The sequence below is a fragment of the Hyperoodon ampullatus genome (assembly GCF_949752795.1).
Source record: "Hyperoodon ampullatus genome assembly, chromosome: 2".
Classification (NCBI taxonomy): Eukaryota; Metazoa; Chordata; class Mammalia; order Artiodactyla; family Ziphiidae; genus Hyperoodon; species Hyperoodon ampullatus.
In genome coordinates, this window is record NC_136915.1 from 82,025,324 (window position 1) to 82,048,579 (window position 23,256).

At 39.8% G+C, this 23,256-nt stretch overlaps 1 protein-coding gene across 2 annotated transcripts in view; it reads right to left on the bottom strand.

The window, feature by feature from the left end:
- Positions 1–22,785, bottom strand: part of TGFBR3 (transforming growth factor beta receptor 3) — a gene marked incomplete at both ends in the record, with an annotated part of 179,711 nt that extends 156,926 nt beyond the window's left edge. Inside the window, one exon of one of the 2 annotated variants that reach the window (XM_079697433.1) lies at positions 22,698–22,785. In XM_079697433.1, coding sequence (XP_079553559.1) covers positions 22,698–22,785 — 88 coding nt within the window. The remainder of the gene's footprint in view (positions 1–22,697) is intronic. The other variant, XM_079697434.1, reaches the window with a different exon arrangement.
- Between the last annotated feature and the right edge of the window lie 471 nt (positions 22,786–23,256).

The window sequence follows — 23,256 nt, forward strand, 5'->3', positions numbered from 1 at the left end:
CAACAAATGCTAAAGGAACTTCTTTAAGTGGGAAACACAAGACAAGAAAAGGACCTACAAAAACAACCCCAAAACAATTAAGAAAATGGTAATAAGAACATACATATCAATAATTACCTTAAACGTGAATGGATTAAATGCTCCAACCAAAAGACACAGGCTTGCTGAATGGATACAAAAACAAGACCCATAGATATGCTATCTACAAGAGACCCACTTCAGACCTAGGGACACATTCAGACTGAAAGTGAGGGGATGGAAAAAGACATTCCATGCAAATGGAAATCAAAAGAAAGCTGGAGTAGCAATACTCATATCAGATAAAATAGACTTTAAAATAAAGAATGTTACAAGAGACAAGGAAGAACACTACATAATGATCAAGGGATCAATCCAAGAAGAAGATATAACAATTATAAATATATATGCACCCAACATAGGAGCAACTCAATACATAAGGCAACTGCTATCAGTTATAAAAGAGGAAATTGACAGTAACACAATAATAGTGGGGGACTTTAACACCTCACTTCCACCAATGGACAGATCTTCCAAACAGCAAATTAATAAGGAAACAGAAGCTTTAAATGACACAATAGACCAGATAGATTTAATTGATATTTATAGGACATTCCATCCAAAAACAGCAGATAACACTTTCTTCTCAAGTGCGTATGGAACATTCTCCAGGATAGACTACATCTTGCATCACAAATCAAGCCTCAGTAAATTTAAGAAAATTGAAATCATATCAAGCATCTTTTCTGACCACAATGCTATGAGATTAGAAATCATTTACAGGGAAAAAAACGTAAAAAACACAAACACATGGAGGCTAAACAGTACATTACTAAATAACCAAGAGATCACTGAAGAAATCAAAGAGGAAATCAAAAAATACCTAGAGACAAATGGCAATGAAAACACGATGATCCAAAACTATGGGATGAAGCAAAAGCAGTTCTAAGAGGGAGGTTTATAGCTATACAAGCCTACCTCAAGAAAGAAAAAAAATCTCAAATAAACAATCTAACTTACACCTAAAGGAACTAGAGAAAGAAGAACAAACAAAACCCAAAGTTAGCAGAAGGAAAGAAGTCATAAATATCAGAGCAGAAATAAATGAAGTAGAAACAAAGAAAACAATAGCAAAGATCAATAAAACTAAAAGCTGGTTCTTTGAGAAGATAAACAAAATTGACAAACCATTAGCCAGACTCAACAAGAAAAAGAGGGAGAGGACTCAAATCAATGAAATTAGAAATGAAAAAGGAGAAGTTGCAACAGACACTGCAGAAATACAAAGCATCCTAAGAGACTACTACAAGCAACTCTATGCCAATAAAATGGACAACCTGGAAGAAATGGACAAATTCATAGAAAGGTATAACCTTCCAAGATTGAACCAGGAAGAAATAGAAAATATGAACAGACCAATCACAAGTAATGAAATTGAAACTGTGATTAAAAATCTTCCAACAAACAAAAGTCCAGGACCAGATGGCTTCACAGGTGAATTCTATCAAACATTTAGAGAAGAGCTAACACCCATCCTTCTCAAACTCTTCCAAAAAATTGTGGAGGAAGGAACGCTCGCAAACTCATTCTATGAGGCCACCATCACCCTGATACCAAAACCAGACAAAGATACTACAAACAAAGAAAATGCCAGACCAATATCACTTATGAATATAGATGCAAAAATCCTCAACAAAATACTAGCAAACAGAATCCAGCAACACATTAAAGGATCATACACCATGATCAAGTGGGATTTATCCCAGGGATGCAAGGATTCTTCAGTATATGCAAATCAACCATTGTGATACACCATATTGATAAATTGAAGAATAAAAACCATATGATCATCTCAATAGAAGCAGAAAAAGCTTTTGACAAAATTCAACACCCATTTATGATAAAAACTCTCCAGAAAATAGGCATAGAGGGAAACTACCTCAACATAATAAAGGCCATATACGACAAACCCACAGCAAACATCATTCTCAATGGAGAAAAACTGAAAGCATTTCCTCTAAGATCAGGAACAAGACAAGGATGTCCACTCTCGCCACTATTATTCAACATAGTTTTGGAAGCCCTAGCCACAGCAATCAGAGAAGTAAAAGAAATAAAAGGAATACAAATTGGAAAAGAAGAAGTAAAACTGTCTCTGTTTGCAGATGACATGATACTATACATAGAGAATCCAAAAGATGCCACCAGAAAACTACTAGAGCTAATCAATGAATTTGGTAAAGTTGCAGGATACAAAATTAATGCACAAAAATCTCTTGCATTCCTATACACTAATGATGAAAAATCTGAAAAAGAAATTAAGGAAACACTCCCATTTACCACTGCAACAAAAAGAATAAAATACCTAGGAATAAACCTACCTAGGGAGATGAAAGACCTGTATGCAGAAAACTATAAGACACTGTTGAAAGAAATTAAAGATGAAACCAACAGATGGAGAGATATACCATGTTCCTGGATTGGAAGAATCAGTATTGTGAAAATGACTATACTACCCAAAGCAATCTACTGATTCAATGCAATCCCTATCAAATTACCAATGGCATTTTTTACAGAACTAGAACAAAAAATCTTAAAATTTGTATGGAGACACAAAAGATGCTGAATAATCAAAGCAGTTCTGAGGGAAAAAGATGGAGCTGAAGGAATCAAACTCCCTGACTTCAGACTATACTACAAAGCTACAGTAATCCAGACAATATGGTACTGGCACAGAAACAGAAATACAGATCAATGGAACAGGATAGAAAGCCCAGAGATAAACCCACGCACCTATGGTCAACTAATCTATGAAAAAGGACACAAGGATATACAATGAAGAAAAGACAGTCTCTTCAATAAGTGGTGCTGGGAAATCTGGACAGCTACATGTAAAAGAATGAAATTAGAACACTCCCTAACACCATACACAAAACTAAACTCAAAATGGATTAGAGACCTAAATGTAAGACCAGACACTATAAAACTCTTATAGGAAAACATAGGAAGAACACCCTTTGACATAAATCACAGCAAGATCTTTTTTGATCCACCTCCTAGAGTAATGGAAATAAAAATGAAAATAAACAAATGGGACCTAATGAAACTTAAAAGCTTTTGCAAAGCAAAGGAAACCACAAACAAGACCAAATGACAACCCTTAGAATGGGAAAAAATATTTGCAAACGAATCAACAGACAAAGGATTAATCTCCAAAATATATAAACAGCTCCTGCAGCTCAATATTAAAAAAACAAACAACCCAATCCAAAAATGGGCAGAAGACCTAAATAGACATTTCTCCAAAGAGGACATACAGATGGCCAAGAAGCACATGAAAAGCTGCTCAACATCACTAATTATTAGAGATATGCAAATCAAAACTACAATGAGGTATCAGCTCACACCAATCAGAATGGGCATCATCAGAAAATCTACAAACAACAAATGCTGGAGAGGGTGTGGAGAAAAGGGAACCCTCTTGCACTGTTGGTGGGAATGTAAATTGATACAGCCACTATGGAGAACAGTATGGAGGTTCCTTAAAAAACTAAAAATAGAATTACCATATGACCCAGCAATCCCACTACTGGGCATATACCCAGAGAAAACCATAATTCAAAAAGACACATGCACCCCAATGTTCACTGCAGCACTATTTACAACAGCCAGGCCATGGAAACAACCTAAATGCCCATCGACAGATGAATGGATAAAGAAGATGTGGTATATATATACACAATGGAATACTACTCAGCCATAAAAAGGAACGAAATTGGGTCATTTGTAGAGATGTGGATGAATCTAGAGACTATCATACGGAGTGAAGTCAGTCAAAAAGAGAAAAACAAATATTGCATATTAACGCATATATGTGGAACCTAGAAAAATGGTACAGATGAACCAGTTTGCAGGGCAGAAATTGAGACACAGATGTAGGGAACAAATGTAAGGACACCAAGGGGGGAAAGCAGTGGTCGGTGGGGGCGGGGGTGTGATGAATTGGGAGATTGGGATTGACATGTATACACTGATGTGTATAAAACGGATGACTATTAAGAACTTGCTGTATAAGAAAATAAAAGTAAAATTTAAAAATTAAAAAAAAACATAATTTAGTGAGAATAGCAGCATTGTTTTATATTTTTGCAAATCTCTTTAATGTCTGCTTAATAGAAGACAGCTGGGTTTTCAGATCTACTTCTGCATTCAATTTGTTGTGATACATTGCTCTGGTTGAAGGATATGAAGACACCTGGCCTCACACAGATATGTAGTTGGAAAGGAGAGGCAAATCTTATTAGTGTTTTCATATACTTGTGGCCTCCTCATCTTGTATATTATACCTAAAGTCAACAAATAAACAGTCATTTCTTAAAGATTAGTTGCAAAGTGTAATCTGAATCACATAATGAGCTTTTCATAACTTGTTACATTAAAATCCATTGTTCTCCCCAAAATACTGAGTAATTACAAAGGGAAAAATAGTAACTTTATAGCAGAGAATTCTGACAGTCACCACTTTAGCCAAGTGGTCAAGATTAATATCACCAGTAATAAGACACACTAACATAATGTAACCCTGATTTGACACCCTCAGAGGGGACCATTACCTCTGTGGCATCCTTATCAAGAAAACATAACCTCAATGAAATCATGATCAGATAAACCCCAATTGAGGGACATTTTCCAAAACTGACCGGTACTCTTGAAAAAGTGTCAAGGTCACTGAAAGACAGAGAACTGTCACAGATTGGAGGGGACTAAGAAGACATGACAGGGACTTCTCTGGTGGCACAGTGGTTAGAAAGCCACCTGCCAAAGCAGGGCACACGAGTTCGATCCCTGGTCCGGGAGGATCCCACATGCTGTGGAGCAACTGGGCCTGTACGCCACAACTACTGAAGCCTGTGCACCCTAGAGCCTGCGCGCCACAACTACTGAGTCCACGCGCCTCAACTACTGAAGCCCACGTGCCTAGAGCCCGTGCTCTGCAACAAGAGAAGCCACTGTAATGAGAAGCCCGCTCACCACAACGAAGAGTAGCCCCTGCTCGCCACAACTAGAGAAAGCCCACTCACAGCAACAAGGACCCAACGCAGCCAAAAATAAAATAAAATTTAAAAAAAGAAGAAGACCTGACAATTAAATGAAATGTGAGATTCTGACTTGGGTCCTGAAACAGAAAAAGAACATTAGTGGGAAAATTGGTGAAATTCAAATAAATTCTATACTTCAGTTAATAATATTATATCAAATTAATTTCTTAGTTTTGATAATAGCTCTATGGGTATATAAGATGTTATAAGGTGAAGCTGGGTGAAGGGATTATGGGAACTCTCTGTAGTATATATGCAACTTTACTGTAAGTTTAAAATTATCTTGGGAATTCCCTGGCAGTCCAGCAGTTAGGACACCGTGCTTTCACTGCCGAGGGCCCGGGTTCAATCCCTGGTTGGAACTAAGATCCCACAAGCTGCACAGCATGGCCAAAATAATAAATAAAATAATCTCAAAATATGAAGTTTTTAAAAAAATCAATTGCTCTATCTTGTACTATCAAGATGTGGGATCTTTTATCCACACATGATTTTATAACATCAGGTATTGGTCATCTGGAAAATAATGGTTCACTGAGTTATACAAATATGCCAAAAGTCGAGGTATTTCTTATATGATATCAAAAAATCACATTTGTTAATATCTCCATTGACCTCATCAGAAAAGCATTTAACTACTGAGAAACTGCCATGGTCATGGTGATGGATATAAATTTTCCAAAATTTTAATTTTTACTTGAAAAATAAAATTGTATCATTAGCAATAAATACAGTCAGTTGTTTTCCTTGAAATAATATGCTCCCTCTGTTTATTTTTGAATAATATCTGCCAAATAGCAAAGTCTAGATAACCATCATTTGTCTGTCACTCGTTTTTTCAAGCAAAATGGTATTCGATGATAAACAGACTAGTTCAGCTCACAATTCAAGCAACTGCACAAGTGCTTTTCCTCGAGACAACCATTGTACTTGGAAGTATCAAAGTGCTACCTGCATACTTCCCATTTCATCATACAGAATATGAACAAGACATGTATTTGAGGGGTTTTACTGCTTCAACAAGAATATTCTTAAATGAAGCTGGTGTGTGGCAGTGAAGCACTGCCTCAATTCCTGATAAAGCACCAGCAGTATTATCCAGTATTGCTTTTATATATCATCATTGCAATACTAACCCAGGGAAAAAGACATCTTAGAACTATTATAAAAATAGTTCTGACTTCACAGACATCCTGAAAAGGTCTCAGATCCACAATTCACACTTTGAGAACCAATGGTTTAAAGAGTTAACCTTCAGCTCCTGAATGAAATATAGCACCACTACTTTAGCCAACATGTAGAGTACTGTCTTATGCTGGGTTTTTTTTTAAGTCTTTATTGAATTTGTTGCAATATTCCTTCTGTTTTATGTTTTGGTTTTTTGGCCACGAGGCATGTGGGATTTTAGCTCCCTGACCAGGGATTGAACCCACACCCCCTGCACTGGAAGGCGAAGTCTTAACCACTGGACTGCCAGGGAAGTCCCTATGCTAAGTTTCATAGAATGTTTACCAAGAAACAACAGCATCTTGGGGCTTCCCTGGTGGCGCAGTGGTTAAGAATACTTCTGCCAATGCAGGGGACACAGGCTCGAGCCCTTTTCCGGGAAGATCCCACATGACGCGGAGCAACTAAGCCCACGTGCCACAACTACTGAGCCTGTGCTCTAGAGCCCACGAGCCACAACTACTGAAGCCTGCATGCCTAGAGCCCATGCTCTGCAACAAGAGAAGCCACTGCAATGAGAAGCCTGCGCACTGCAACTAAGAGTAGCCCCAGCTCGCCGCAACTAGAGAAAGCCCGCGCACAGCAATGATGACCCAACGCGGCCAAAAATAAATATGTAAAACAAATAAATTTATATAAGAAAAAAGAAACAACAGCTTCTTGCTGCCAAAGACTCATAACAATCTAGTGACAGATCGAGTATCTGTCTTTAAATAGATGCCCACACGTCACTCAGACACTGTTTTATCTGAAAAGACAGTGACCCCTCACCCAGTCTTCATGGAGTAGCCTTGAGATTTATTATTTTAGCAAAGTTGTTTCTCTTTATTGTACTTTATGAACAAGAGTTATAATTATTGATTTATTCAATAAACATTAAGCACCCACTATGTGCTGGGGACCAGGGATTTATCAGTAAACTGTCCCCATGCTCTACCTCGATGGTCACATTCAAGCAGGGTCAAACAAAAACATAGAAACTCCTCTACTTGTGAATTTTCATATAGATGGAAGAGCTATACCAGAGCAAAAGCAAACCAACCTGACTTTCGTGGAGCTTACACTTTTGTGGAGGAAGACAAGTAATAAACAAAATAAATCATAAACTTGTTTTAAGGTGATAAGTGCTACGAGGGAAAAAATAAAACAAGATTATAAGAATGGGAATACCAGGGGTTGAGAGGGATTACAATTTTAAATAAGGTAGTTAGGGTGGGACTGAGCCCAGGGGTACCACCACAGATGAGGAAAATTGCTGATAGGTGGTCTCACTCCATTGTTTCCAAGTTCTCCTGTCCTCAGCCAGGCATAATCCTCAGTGCCACTACTACCTTTCTTGAAGTTTCAGGCTTACCCTCCAACTTCCAGCTAAAGGCCAAGCTACTTCCTCAAGAGGAATAACGTCTTTTCCATCCAGGCCCCAGATTTAGTTCTTCTCATTTCAAAGCCATTTCAGCCAACAGCAAATCAGCCATCTCCCAGAAAAATACCCTGACCTGCCTTTTCTCTGCTGGGAGCACAGAGCTAAACAGCAAACTCATTCTGCCCTTGCTACGTTTGTTCTAGCTCTCTTTCTTTTTCTAAACACACAGATTCTCTAAATAAGGAATAACTTTTTGAAGACCTTCTATGTGCCATAAACTGCTGGCCACTTTACATGTTATTTAATTCTCATAAAAATCAACAGAATAAGTATAATTAGCAGTAATCTATAGATAAGGCAACAGAAGCTCTGAAAGTCATAAATTTGGGACTCAAATTCAAATCTTCAATACAGAAAAAAAAAGAAGAAAGCTTTTTATTCACAACTTCCTCCCAACTTCATCAGTCCCACTGTACTACTTTGAGCAGAACATATGGAAAATAAAGAAACTGGGCATTGATAGAGTCTGTCTTATCTGCAACACTGGATTTCAGGATCAGGTCTGCTTTTCGCACTAAAAATATGCCTAAGCAATAGACTTCCAACTTAAAAGACTGGGTAAATATGCTCAACATGCTCATATTTTTCAAAGAACACCATTTTCAATAGTTTTGTTTAAATAAACATGACCCTCTGATTTACATGCATTATCTCATTTATAATCCTCACAAGAACACAGTGCAGTGGATATAATCAATATCTCTATTTTATATATGAGGATACTGAGGCTATGGTCATGCAGCCTGCAAATAGCAAAGCCTGGGCCTGAACCTGTGTCTGAATCCAAAGCCCATGGTCACAACTACAGTAAGATCCTGACGCTCTGACTTTAATACATCTCTGTTAAGACTAGACACTGTGGTAGAGAATTACTTTTCCTACATAAAAGTGTAACAGGAATCCTTAGGCATTGCTCATATTTGGAGGGTAAAATCTCTACAAAATCCTTTAGTTACAAGTCCCAAATAAAGCTTCACTGGTGACTATGCTCCAGCAAAAATCTACTGGGAAAACCCAAGGGCCTGGCAAAATGGCACAATTTTCAATCTTTGGGTTCTGAGACATTCCAAAGGAATAAGAGTGCTCACTTTACCATACTGAAGAGATGTGATGGCTTCCCCTGCTCAGCAACACCAGTTTAAGCCTCAGCTAAAGGACATATTTCTTATAGTACACACTGAGCTCTGAGTTCCTACAACTTAGAGCAAAGCCACCAGGCCAATAACTCACTTTAACAGACGGCCTTAGTTATCTGTGACTCAGCTCACTCTCCAGATGGCCAGAGGGAGTGTTAATTTTTATCACTGTTAATCAAGGGTAGTTTAAAGAAGATAGAATTATTATCTCTAAAACAGGTTCTCAAACCTAATTCTAATGAAACAGACATGCATAATGAACACTGTTCACATTTGGACACACTACAGTCTTGAAAATAAATTCCTGGAAACTCCAAGGAGTACTGAAAGAAATTAAAGAAAACTTAAATTGAGGGGTGTACCATGTTCATGGATGGCAAAACAGATATGACATGCTACAGATTCTGTGTTCTTTTCATTCTTTTTTTTGAATTTTTGAATTTTATTTATTTTTTATACAGCAGGTTCTTATTAGTTACCTATTTTATACATATTAGTGTATATATGTCAATCCCAATCTCCCAATTCATCCCACCATTACCACCACCCCTGCCACTTTCCCCCCTTGGTGTCCATACGTTTGTTCTCTACATCTGTGTCTCTGCCCTGCAAACTGGTTCATCTGCACCATTTTTCTAGGTTCCACATATATGCGTTAATATGCAATATTTGTTTTTCTCCTTCTGACTTACTTCACTCTGTATGACAGTCTCTAGATCCATCCATGTCTCTACAAATGACCCAATTTCGTTCCTTTTTATGGCTGAGTACTATTCCATTGTATATATGTACCACTCTTTTCATTCTATCAACGGCAATCCTAACCCCTCTCTCTCTCACTCAGATATATTTAAATGCAAATAACCATGGTTAGGGTAAACTTGAATCTTGTCTTTTTGAAGAAAAATCACTCTTTAAAGTCAGCACTTTAACTATTAGTAGTAACATTACTCATGGCATCTTACAGCTTAACTGGGATATACCAGCAAGTCTTGACATTGTGGCACAGAATTACTTTCTAAAATAAAAGTGTAATGAAATGGAAAAACATAATGCAGCAAAGAAAAATCACAGTCATGTATTCATTCAAAGGCTTTATTCCCAACTTTAAAAATATCTTTCATGATTCCTCACAGCTCTGAGATCAACTCCATCAGGTTGCCTGGGGACCACCTGCAGAAAGGGTTAAAAGTCAAGTTGCTACTCCATGCTTGCTGGCTGAGGAGGAAGCAGGTTTCCTGGAACCTCAGGATGGCCAGCCTCACACAGAGTAAACAGAGCCGCTGTGCACTCAGGAATAAATTCCTCAACCAGCACATACTCTCCTGAGGTTTGCATGTAAGTTTTTTCCAATAGATTCCAAGTTGAGGAATAAACAGAAATAATAGATTTTCTTGGGCCTTCTTGAGTTCAGGAAGATCTGACATTATCATGAAATAGCTCAGCACAGTCCTCTGAAATTTTTCACTAGAATTCTTTTCTCCTGAATCATGTTAATAAAGTACAATTTGGCCTCGGATTCATACGTAACTACTTACTCACAAGCAGCTCAAGCCCAGAAGGACGGGAAAAGACACTGAGGCCTGTCAGTAGGAGGCAGGGCCAGGCCCAGGCCCAGGAATTGTCAGATTGCTGGATAAATGTTTTCCAATGAAGCTATATATTGCTTAGAAAAGAGATCCCTTATAGAACACTTGACTGGCTCGGAGATAAGTCTGAAATACTCTTCTCTGCTTTCATTTACAACTGCCTACACTGCTCTCAGAGTCACCAGAACTGGCACTTGGCTCAACAAGCCTCAAATATCTCTCATCTTTAAGGGGCAGGGACTTCCATTATTTTTCTATAATTCATCAGGTTGAGCTAATTCTAGGTATTATTATTGTATAACATATGTCAAATGTAACAAATTAATGTAAGTCTATTTTTCTCCTCCATACATACAGTATACTCTGAACTTATATTGTGTGCACTTGATTTCAAACTGAGATTTTTGAGCACCATTTTCCAAATGCAGTAGCAGTTTGCTGCCCTGGGCCGGCCAAACAGAGGAAATGAGGAATCTGATTTGTTTTATTTTAAGAGGAAAAAAAAAAAAACCTACTTAAGGCCTGATCCTGGTACCTTTTGAACAGTTAACACTTGGAACCTAAACTGTTTCATAATAAACTAAAGCTCCCTTTCCTCCCTCCAAGAAGAGACCCTTGGGAAGTATTTATTTAGTTAATGAATGTTAAGTAATTGTGTTTTACTCACAAAACAAACAAAAAAAAAACTTCTAGAAGATGCTCTTTGGGCTCCCTAGCTCTGCAAGGTCCATATGAGCTCCATCAGCCACGAGCCTGGAGCAGTAAACTGGGAATTTAGGGAACAATGTGACCACAAGCACTTCTCCAAAAAGAAAAACAACTCCTCTCTTGGCCCAACTCCAAAAGGCAATTGAGCAGGGTAAGGTCCAGGCTAATCTCTGAACAGCCTCTCTGCCAACTTTCTCCTACAGTCATTAGGTTTTTCAGCATGGGCTTTGCAAATGATCTAAAACAATTAATTAGTGCTTTTGAATTCACCCCATACCATTAATGAAACATTGCCAGACAGCCTTTGATAACATATTTCCAGAGCTCATTAAACGTGGCAAACCAGAGGACACAGACTCCCCAGGCACCCAAGAGGGCCAGGCTGAGACCTGGTTGTTGACAGTGAAGCCATACTGGAAACGATCCTGGGGTGACAAAGTGGGGGGCTGCTGGGGTCAGGCCCTTAGGGTCCTCCACAATATGCCAGACCCTGCTCTCAAATTATATCATTATCAGGCTCTTAAAGTTCAAATTATTCTTTCACCCTAAAGACATTTTTTTCTTCTAATGAGTGGAAATTCTTAATTTGATACTTAAAAGTTTTATATTGCTTCTAATCCACACCTCCACACCTCCATACCTCCATCCCCCAAAAGGCTGGTTTTAATTTTTTAAAAGAGGGGGGGATGAATAATAGTTTTGAAAACTAAATATTAGAATAAATCTTGTCCCAAAATTCCCTTCTTTCAATCAAAGAGTCCTGCATAATCCAAGATTTCCCACTCCCATAACCTCAGTCATGTGAGAAATCTTTCGATTTTTTTTACTATCTTATGCCACACAGAATTCCAGGCTGCTCTACATGCATGGCCAGCAAGATAAACACATTTTTGGGAGGCCTAGAAAAAAGCTAGCAGGGGGGCAAGAAGTAAAAATGTTGCTGCATTCCTCTGGACTTTTCTGTTCCAGTTTCAAAAACAGAACGACCACCACCTGGGGCTTGTGGCAAGCTCCAGAGCCAGACTTAAGCTGCTTATCGCTGCCCACCCACCCCAAAACCCACCCCCTACCACCCGGCCGATGACAGTGATGAGATCTGAGAAAGCAAATCAGAAAATTTTACAAACTACGCAGTGGCAAAATAAATAAACAAGTTATTTTAAAAGACAACTTTTCAGGCACAGAGGTTAAATCTTCGCAGTGTCTTATCCCAATTATTAATAAATACGATGTTGATGCTTAATAAATATCAAGAACAACTTTGGGGAGTTTTTCCCCTTCTGTAAATTGTTAATTTTTTTAAAGTTCTAGCCTAGAATCTGATTACAGGAATAAAATAGGAATCAGTGAGGAAGCCAGAGCTAAAACCTAGAACAGCGGGGCTTCCCTGGTGGCGCAGTGGTTGAGAATCTGCCTGCCAATGCAGCGAACATGGGTTCGAGCCCTGGTCTGGGAGTATCCCACATGCCGCAGAGCAACTGGGCCCGTGAGCCACAATTACTGAGCCTGCGCGTCTGGAGCCTGTGCTCCGCAACAAGAGAGGGCGCAATGGTGAGAGGCCCGCGCACCACGATGAAGAGTGGCCCCCACTTGCCACAACTAGAGAAAGCCCTCGCAGAGAAACGGAGACCCAACACAGCCATAAATAAATTAATTAATTAAAAAAAAAACAAACAAAAAAACTAGAACGGCTCCAGCAGAAACGGGGTGTGCCCCACCTAACATTCCGGGGTTTTTTTTTTTTGTTTTTTTGTTTTTTTTTGCGGTACGCGGGCCTCTCACTGTTGTGGCCTCTCCCGTTGCGGAGCACAGGCTCCGGACGTGCAGGCTCTGCGGCCATGGCTCACGGGCCTAGCCGCTCCGCGGCATGTGGTATCTTCCCGGACCGGGGCACGAACCCGTGTCCCCTGAATCGGCAGGCGGACTCTCAACCACTGCGCCACCAGGGAAGCCCCCCGGGTTTTTCTTAACACCCTTGTTAACCTACCTCAACTCCCCCTGTTATCCAGTCAGCTGGTACCACCCCGCATTACCTAGAGTCTCCTCAGCCACAGCTGCCTGCACCAGTGTCCCCATGCTCTACTAAGTCACAAGGCAAGAAATGGGAAAAGGCAAAAGAGGAACATGAAAGGAAGAACTGAGGGAAAATTCCTTCTTCTTATAGCTACAGCCATTATTTCAAGGTGTGGCCCCAGCCAATAAAGATGCACCTGGTGTTTGCAGGTGCACCACACCTACAGCTAGAGAGCTAAATGTGTCTGTGGAACTCACTCCCTCAAACCAATCTCCCTTCCAGCACATGGATCCCTCTGACCTAAATGAGTTCACTGAAAGGTTTTCAAGGTAGCTGTTTCAAAGGCATGCTAAAACCAAGCTCCCTTTATGACAGTAAGACTTTTTCTAGAAGGTGTTTGCAGCTTCTGTGTTACAATTTGTGCATAGAGAAAACAGATGATCTATGCTGTCAGATGTGGTCCTCAGACCAGCAGCATCAACATCGTATGGGCCTGTTAAAAAAATATGCATTGAGTAATTAAGTTAAAAAAAAACATACAATTCAATGGTAAAAAAAATATATATGCAGTTTGTTACCCTATGAGAACTGAATCTGCATGTTAACAAGACCCCCAGGTGATTCGTACACACATTAAAGTTTAGAAAGCACTGGTCTAATGTCTGTCTGTTTATAACTTCCAACTCCAAAAGCGAAATGGGTATACCACTCTCAGGCAAAGTAATATGAATACCCATACTATAAAACATATTTTAAAGTAATTATTTGCTCTACAGAATAAAGTTTACTGTAAGTATCCAGCTCCTTGCTCACACCTAATATGTAATTTAATTTATAAAAATGAGTTTACACACAACACGCTTATTTACTATGTAAAGCTGGATGCAACTGTATTTCTCTGAAACACTAGTTTTGCTATAAGAAGCAATTCTGCAAAAGGTGGTAAAACCCTCAAAATCCATAATCCTGAAAAACAGACCACATGTGGAATGAAAAGGATGAGACTTGGAAATCAGGACAGTAGGTAAATTAGGAAGAGAGGGTCCAGGCTTTTAAGACAGTGATTTTTCGAGGACAGTCATTCACAGCGCAAAGAGATTTTCTTTAGACAGTTTGGGGGGTTGTTCTGTGTTTTAAGATACAGTTTTTACTGTTACATAGAAGTAATTATCTTTACTATTAAATTATGGCATAGTATTCCACTGATATATCAGTCTTATAATCTCCTCCTCAAAAGGAACAAATTGAAAGAAAACCATAAAATCATTCTTAATTTCATAAGCATTTCACTCCCAAGGGTCTTGCCTTCTAAAATCTGATTCTGGCCACCATCATCTCTTGCCTCAATTATTACAATAGCCACCAGCCAGTATCCCCAAATGCACCATTACCCAACAGTCTATTCTCAACACTGCAGCCAGAGTAATCTTGTTACAATATCCTTCAGATCACACCATTCTGCTGCTCAAACTCTCCAATGGCTCTTTCTGACTCAGAGTAAAAATTTAACAATGGCCTACAAGGCTATATGCAGCCCTACACCTGTCCCCCAGGTAACCCTCTGACTCTTCACTCCAGTAGCCACCTGGCCTCTTTACTTGGACTTGGGTACTTCAGACAAGCTCCCACCTCAGGACCTTTGCACATGTTTTTCCTTCTGCCTGGAGTCCTCGTTTCCCCAGATATCCACTTAGCTCACCTCCTTCAAATCTTCGTTCAAATGTCATCTTCCCAGTGAGGCCCTCCCTGATCACCTTACTTTAAATTGTACTTCCCCAGGAGTAATTCCTAGCCCTGTTGCTTTTTCTCCACTGAACCTGCTAAAATATGCATAATTTTTTGTTTCTGGTCTCTCTCTCTCTCTCTTCACTAGAATGTAAGCTTCAGGTGCACAAGAATTTTTGTCTGTTTTGTTGATTGCTGTATCTCCAACACCTGGAAGAGTGTCTAGAGTGCTCAGTAGATGCTTGCTGAATAAATCAATCAACACTTTAGGAAACAACCATGTTAGAAGGTGGAAAAAACTCATTATTTGCACTAACTCCAAAGTATCCCCTTTCTGTGCCACAGAAGCTACTAGCAAAGTATCTGAGACCTGGTATGCACTCAAAGCTAATTCACCAGACTACAACCTCCCACCTAAACATAGCAGTATTTAAAAGTTGAAAGAAACGGTGAAATGATAAATGGTTCCTTCGTCTAAAAAAAGAAAGGGGCAGGTGGGAGCTATGTGGCATTTTGTTTCACCAAGCAGCAACGAAATGCCAAAGTGGGCCACACAGATGCGTCCCGCTGGAACAGCTCATCGCAGGAGCCGCTCTAGCACCACTGGAAGCAACAGAGCAGGAACTGACTCCAGAAGTAGCTGCTCTGCTCTCTCCTGAGGCCTTTGCTACCTGAGCATCTTTCTGGATGGGGCAGGAGGGTAGGGAGGAAGGGAGGTGTTACTACTAATGGCTCATCTATCGTCCAGGCCAGGACTAAGTTATTCAGGCACGTGAGGACAAAGGGAAGCAACACAAAGAACTCAGAGCAGTCTTATTGGAACTTTTTCCTTTTGCCATAACTATACCCCTTATCACTATATGGTTCCCTTCATTGCCCACAGAGAGAATAACTTTTTTTTTAATCAATATTTTCCTTTGAAGGCAGTAAGATTTTCCACATTCTACTCTAGAATAGAGTAGAATGTTTTTGTTTGTTTTTTTTTTCCTTAAGATTTCTCAGAGTTGGCAGGATAGGACAGGAGAATAGCTGGGCCTCAGTCCCCAGAGCACCTGCTGCCTAGTCCTTGGAAGAAACATTCTGAGAGCAAGTGCATTTTTAAGCCTTCTAGAATTCTGCCTGATTTACAGTGTCCTCTCAGAGAACAAAAATATGATTACATGGGACTTGAGGATAAATCTATTTTAGGCCATTCTGGCAGAGAATGTTTTAAAGAGAATGAAAGTCAGCGGTTCACGTGGATGCAGTGCCGGCCAGGCCAATCTTCCAAGACAGGCAAACTGTTCCATGCCTTGAGGCCCCCATGTGCAGGGCAGGTCCTGAGGGAAGGCACCACAGTGAAACACTTCCTGGAACCCGCCTTGTTCCTACAACACTTCCAAAACCAGCACTTGGAGCTCAGAGCTCTAGCAATGATTCAAGGTGGTCCCAGAGTAGGAAGGTTTAGTTATCAAAGCAAACAAGCTGAGAAAGCCTAATTTCCCAAATCCACAGTATGTGAGAGTATAAACCCTGAGCAATTAAACAGCTATTTGGTCACATACAGATAGCTCTGTCCTGATGGAAAAGTTGATCAGTGTTTACAAAAATGCCCCATCATTGGTACCCTAAAATAACCCAGATAAATCAACAATTCAGAAAGCTGGGTGGCAATTATACAGTCTAGGATAAGGATGCAAAGGAGAGAGAAACCTGGGTTCTGTGGACCTGTCTGACATCAAATCTATGTATAATCTTACTCACACTCTTGGTAAATATCTTTCTCATACTATATGAACATCTGCTTACCCAACTATCTATTTTCCTTGCAAATGAAAAAGAAAAATGCCTTTTATTTGATATCATATCATATTCCACTTCTGTGGGTGGAATATGCAGGGGAAGGTAATCTTTGAGAAATGAACTCATATTTTTCTTGACTACAGCTAACAGCCCCAACTCTGTGTGTGTGTGTGTGTGTGTGTGTGTGTGTGTGTGTATTGTTTCTGTGCAAAACTAAAGAAAGGGAGGCAGGGGCCTCATCGTGCTAGGTGTGCATGGTCCCCCCAAAGAGATCACTACCTAAAATGCAGGCCACGGTACTCACTCTGGGACATTTAATAACATTTCTTTGCCTTTAAAATAAATAGAAAGTTGGCACCCTGGTGAAAGCTGGTATCACAACTGACAATATCTTTTGCCTATGAATCCAAAAGTGGAATTAAACACAAAAGTGGTTACAATAACCACCTATAAACAATAATAATCACAGACCAAATCAACTAGCTGTGTCCAAAGACTTAGGCGTTAGCAAGAGAAGATCCTTTTGAATTTGCTTTGAACCTTCAAGTCTATTCCTCCTCTACCCTTTACATTCCCTGGTGGCAGCTCCCACCGGCACCCTCCCTCCCTTTCTGCCATTATGAGTTACAGCCTCTGACCCCTCAGTTGGCAGAGCAGGGAAACTATGGCAGAACCACCTCTGTGGTCCTCAGGCCATTGATCTCAAGTCCAAGAGAGAGAGTGCCAGCTCCCTTTGGGCAGCACAACGGAAAGAACATGAACTCTGGGTCTGCTGCCGTGCTGCCACTTACTCATCGTATGACTATTATTACCTAAAGGACCGTTTTAACTTTTTTAAAAATTTGTCTCTCACTATATACGACATTTTTCTTCTCTAAGCCTCAGTTTCATCATTTGTAAAATTAGTATAATAATAATGGTAGGGGTGGTGGCAGTAGTAATAATTACAAAAACAGTGATAATGATGAATACCTACCTTACTGGGTTTCTGTAAGGATTAAATGAACTGATTGGTGCAAAGTACCCAGCAGAGCACCTGGTTGCATTGTTTCAAGAGGTGCTGAGGGGCGCACCAAGACTCAACAGTGCAGTTCATCTGCAGGAGTGTGCTGGGTTCGGGTTCGATCAAGAGGCAGACCAGCTTTCTAAATTACTTACTTTCTCTAAAGCCCCTTACTGCCATTCCATAAATGAAGAAAACAACCCTGCCCACACAGGGACTGCTAGGAGAATCAAATGAAACACTAGACATGAAAGCATTTTGGAAACAATAAAAATAAAATGATATTATTATGCTTAGCCTCCCCTCAAGGCTGCCAGCTTGTTCCATTCCAAACCAAGTATTAACCAGCTAGTGTCTCTGCTTGCTATCCTACGGACCCAAAGAGTTCAGAGCTTTCTTAGCAGGAAAATAGCTCCAACTAAAAATATCTCTATTTTCCTGTGGACTGTACCTGGAATTCCAGGTACATCCCGGAATAAAGATAAAAAGAAATGAGTTTTTTCAATAGAAATAAATGTGTGTGCGGGTCATAGGCAAGCATCCAAAAGGATGCACCTAGGCACCAAATGGAAACCACGGAATGAGGGAAAGAGCCAGGCCATCAACACTGGCCAGCACAGAGGCCAGCAGCGTTTCTGCAGAGTTCCCCAGCAGCACCCCTTTGGCCTGACACAAGGGACCAGTAGGGCACAGACAAGTCCATCCCCTCCTACCAAATTGTTTTCCCTGAATTCTCCATATGCGCCTCTTTTTCTCATTATTAAGGCTCCTGGGAACACAGCCCTACCTAACACTGGCAAGCCTCAGAGGCAGCAGTTAATATTTTTTAAAGATGTGTAGCAGAACAGTTTTTAAAGTGAAAACTTAGTGAGCCTTAAGCCCACAGGAGCAAGCATTTACCTTTATAACTTCCCACTTTTCTTAGGTACATTACAGGACCTAAGATAAGGCACCAAAAACCTAAGGTAATTTCTAATCAGAAGGCATTATGGTCCTTACACAGTTCTTGTTCACCAAGAGCATGGCCCTCTCTCCCCACATGCTGTACAATAACCAAGGAACAAGGGAGGGAAGGAAAAGTATGAGTTTTGTCAAAGCAACCACTAACCCTGGGCTGTGGCTTCTGCCTCTGCCTCCTTCACCCTCAGCCACAAGCAGGGAAGGAAGGCTTTCACTGAAGGCGCACACACCGGCACCTACTGTTCCAGCTCAGGCTCATTTTAGGTGCTGTGCTGTGCTCTTCTCCTCCCTGGCTGCATGTCTAAAGGAGGCCTTCACCCCTCCTGCTGCCAAGAACTCTACAGTAGAGCTCCACAGCCCGGTCAGTGAAAGAAGAACGTGAATAAAGAAGGCCCATTACTTGAGGGTCTTTCCATTCTGATGACTTACATACGTCTCTTCTGAGGCCAAAGGGGTTTCATCCAGAATGTCTCACTGGTGGCTACTCATCTGGTATTGAATCAATCAAGGGAAGAGGCTCAATCATTCCCCACAGAGTGTCTCCTACGTAGAGGCTCTACTGGAGTGGTGGATGGGCTGGAGTCTAGAGCCAAATTGCCTGGGTTCAAGTCCCTGCTCTGCCGCTTATTAGATATTTTTTTTATAAAATGTATTTTTTAAAGATTTATTTTTTATTTTTTTATTTTTTTATTATTGCCTGTGTCGGATCTTAGTTGGGCACGCGGGATCTTCATTGAGGCATGCGGGATCTTTCGTTGCAGGGCGCAGCCTCTTCGTTGTGGTGTGCAGGCTTCTCTCTAGTTGTGGCATTCGGGTTTTCTCTTCTCTAGTTGCAGTGCGCAGGCTCCAGGGCGCGTGGGCTCAGTAGTTGTGGCACGCAGGCCTAGTTGCCCCACGGCATGTGGGATCTCAGTTCCCTGACCAGGGATCAAACCCGCACCCACTGCATTGTAAGACGGATTCTTTACCACTGGACCACCAGGGAAGGCCCACTTATTAGTTACTGAGTCCCAGTTTCCTTGTGAGTAAAATGCAGATGATGATAGTAATACTAATACCACCTCACAGGGTTTTCTTATAAAAACAAAATAAATTAGCTGGCAGGCAGCAAGTCCTAGCTGAATGTCAGCCTATGTGCCAGGCACTGTTGCCTTTGTAGCCAAGAAGGCCATATTCTCAGTCTAACTTTGTGAGGCTGCAGTTTGAATTCTAATATTAAACAGTGCATGCTTTTGGCTACAGAGGGATGGAAGAAGAGAGAATCCAAACCTCAGAATGAAATCCACAGCCTTGTTCTCACATTTAAGGTCCTCCACAATCTACCCCCATCCTTCCTTCCAAACAGACCCCCTCTATATTCCCAAGCAGTTCTCTGGGTCATCCGTTCTTTAAAACAACATCAAGCACCTAACTGCCATGTTCTGTGCTAAGCACTGTTCTCCCCTCTGCTCACCCCAATGGCTTTCCCTTTCTAGATTCTGCCTGGTCTTCAAAACAGAGCTCAACACCTAGGCTTCCACAAAGCCCTCCCCAGCTGCTCTAATCCACTCTCCTGACCCCTCTGAGGTCTTCTGGCTTTTCCTCACCATGCATTGATTATTTTGTTATATGGTTATATTTTATATGCCAAACTAAAGTATAAGCAACTCAAAAGAAGGATGAATCTTACATTTCTTTCTATATCCCTAAGTGACTAGTACTGTGCTTTGCACTCAGCGGAGACTCAGTGAATAAGTGATTTACTTGACGCTTCAAGAGGGCACAGACGACACACAGCAAACCCATTATCATTTTTTTAAAACACCTTTCTGATCAAGACTCCCTCATAGTGTAGAGATTAAAGGCTCAATCTGTAGACCTAGACTCAGTAGGTTTATGGTTAAATCTGCCACTTAGTAGTTGTATGACCTTGAGGAAGTTACTTAACCTGTCTATGCTTCAGTTTCCCTATCTATAAACTGAGAATAAACAAAGAACTTACATTTATTAGGGAAGTTATGAGGATAGAATGAGATAATACATTTAAAGCACTTTGAACAGGGCCTGATACACAATAATTAATTAATTATTATAAATATTCATTATTATATTATCTTCTACTATCTTCTTGAAATTCAGCTCATGCAGAATGCCCCAAAAAAGTATTTTGCAAAGTATGCTGAGCCTATACAGAAAGCTACTGGATGTCAGTATTATATACAAAACATTTCTCCCTTCTTCTTCATTCATTTGGCCCATCAGTTTGTTCAAAAAAGCATCTCTACCTCTGTACTATTGATAAGTTGCCTCAGTTTGTTATAAAATCTGTAATTCTACTGTGCCTTCAATCTTACTGTACACTTCAGCAAAGCTTTCAGTGTGTACACAACTCAAAAAAAAAATTTTACCAGTGGCTTGAAAGAGGAAGGAAGGTCTCAAGCAAAACTGATTCACTATCAAATACATCAAGGCTATACAGAACCACCAAACTCACCACATTCCCATGAAGTACCTTCTTAAGTTATGTTTTTCATCAATGAAAGCAGAAAATTCTGCCTCAAACCCACCAGGTATAATTATACATCTTGTCATCAAAACAGCACATTTTTCCATCAAGCCATTTCTCTCTCTCTTTTTTTTCTACTACGTTTCAGTGAGATTTTAATTAAGATCAGTTTTAATACACAGGCTAAAAGGCAAATAACTTTTCAATCATGAGACAAAATGAAACTGCTGACAGAGAGAATGGGCAGTTCAAATTCACACACCAGCCTTCAAAAAAAACAAAAACAAAAACAAAACTAGCAACTTTCTCTCAAGGTATTTGCAACAAGGGGGACATTCTGCTTTCCAGTCTCATAAACCAGTTTCTGCAAACTGGCTTCCACTCAGTCTGTGCCTGCATATGACTCCTGGTCTGAGTCAACTGGAGCATTAGTGGTGATCCTGCTTCTTCAGTATAACGCAGAGGTGAAGAGCAGAGTTGTGACTAAGTGAGCTCATGAACTAAGAATATCCTTGCTCATTGTTAGAGGCTATAATTGTTTAGCACAGTACCTGGCTGCAGTGCACACTCAATACATGGTTATTATTATCACTCTCATGTCATCTGTATGTGCAATTCAACAGCTAAAACCAAGAGGCTAATCATTTTTTAAGTCAATGTGTTTTTTCTTGAGGCCAGCCAGTTTCCAGAACTGGCCCAACAAATTAGTTCTATGTAGCTCATTATAGAAGAGACACAAAGCAAATTATAACAAAATAGAGCAAATTAAGTTTGCAAATTTGTTAAGTAACCCTGACTGCCACACTAAGACCTTGCCTAGGGGATCTGACACTCTTATTTAAGTTACAATGTTCCAACCAAATCATTTGCTTCTTCTTATCTCTGACCTCCTATTCTGATGGCCTCTAGGAAGCACAGTGTATTTCTTTACATTTTTAATTTTTTTATTTTGTTTTGTTTTTGGTCGCACCACATGGCTTGTGGGATCCCAGTCCCCCAACCCGGGCCCTCGGCAATGAAAGCACAGAGTCCTAACCACTGGAACGCCAGAGAATTCCCTCTGTACTTTTTAAAAAATTACCTGAAATAGGCAAAATTAAATATTTCCTAAGTAGCCTATGCTAGGAGTGTCACCTCTATGTAAAAGATCTATTTATTTTGTAATAAAGAACAAAAAGGCTTTCTTGAAATTCTTATTTATGACAAGAAAGTAAATGTAATCTATGCATGTAACAAAATTAAGTGGTATTAAACCGCAGATTTGTTCTCTAGCCAGCTCAACACTGAAGGTTAGTTAGGTATCTGTGTTACTGACATTAGAATGTCTAGCACTTGTCTAGTAAAATATAACATGGGCAAACATACTATGTATCTGTAGAGTAGTCAAATATTTTATTTCCTTGAAGAACATAAATACTCAAGTTTTGTATAAATATCCCATGTCCTAAATGTTTCTAAACTGAAGAGACTGAAGAAAAATATATCCAAAAGAATATAATGAACATGCAATTTATATTATGCAACTTACCTGCAGTTGCTAAACAGGAACTCATCAGGGCAAACATGGCAATCACACAATGAGAAGCCATTTTTATTTCTCCAAAAGTGTGTCCCATTCAGTCACCTCAGCCTGCAGTTCTTCAGATTATAAATAATCTTTGCAAATTGGAAGTGGCCTTAAAATCTTTCTTTCCAATTTTCAAATTGCCTATAAAAATAAACATTTTAAGAAGAAAATTTAATGCAGGTATTTCTTTCGATAAATACACATCAAAGTGAAATGAAGAATTTCTAAAAAGTATAAGATAAATTTATCTTGTGTGCCTAGACAGCACTCAAGCAAATGTTGGGGGTGCAGGGGAGATAATTACCTAATAAAGAATTTTATAGCAAATACTTCTGCAAATACATGCTCTTTTGACATTTTAAATCTTTGGTTTTATATAAAATTTTCAAGAATATAGAAGAAAATCAAGGTACACCTATAATATAACATCATCAGTTATAAAATAATCAGTGACACTTGATACATGAACTCCCTAGTACCAGCAAAAAAAACATAAACAACTCTGATTAGAGCTCAATCT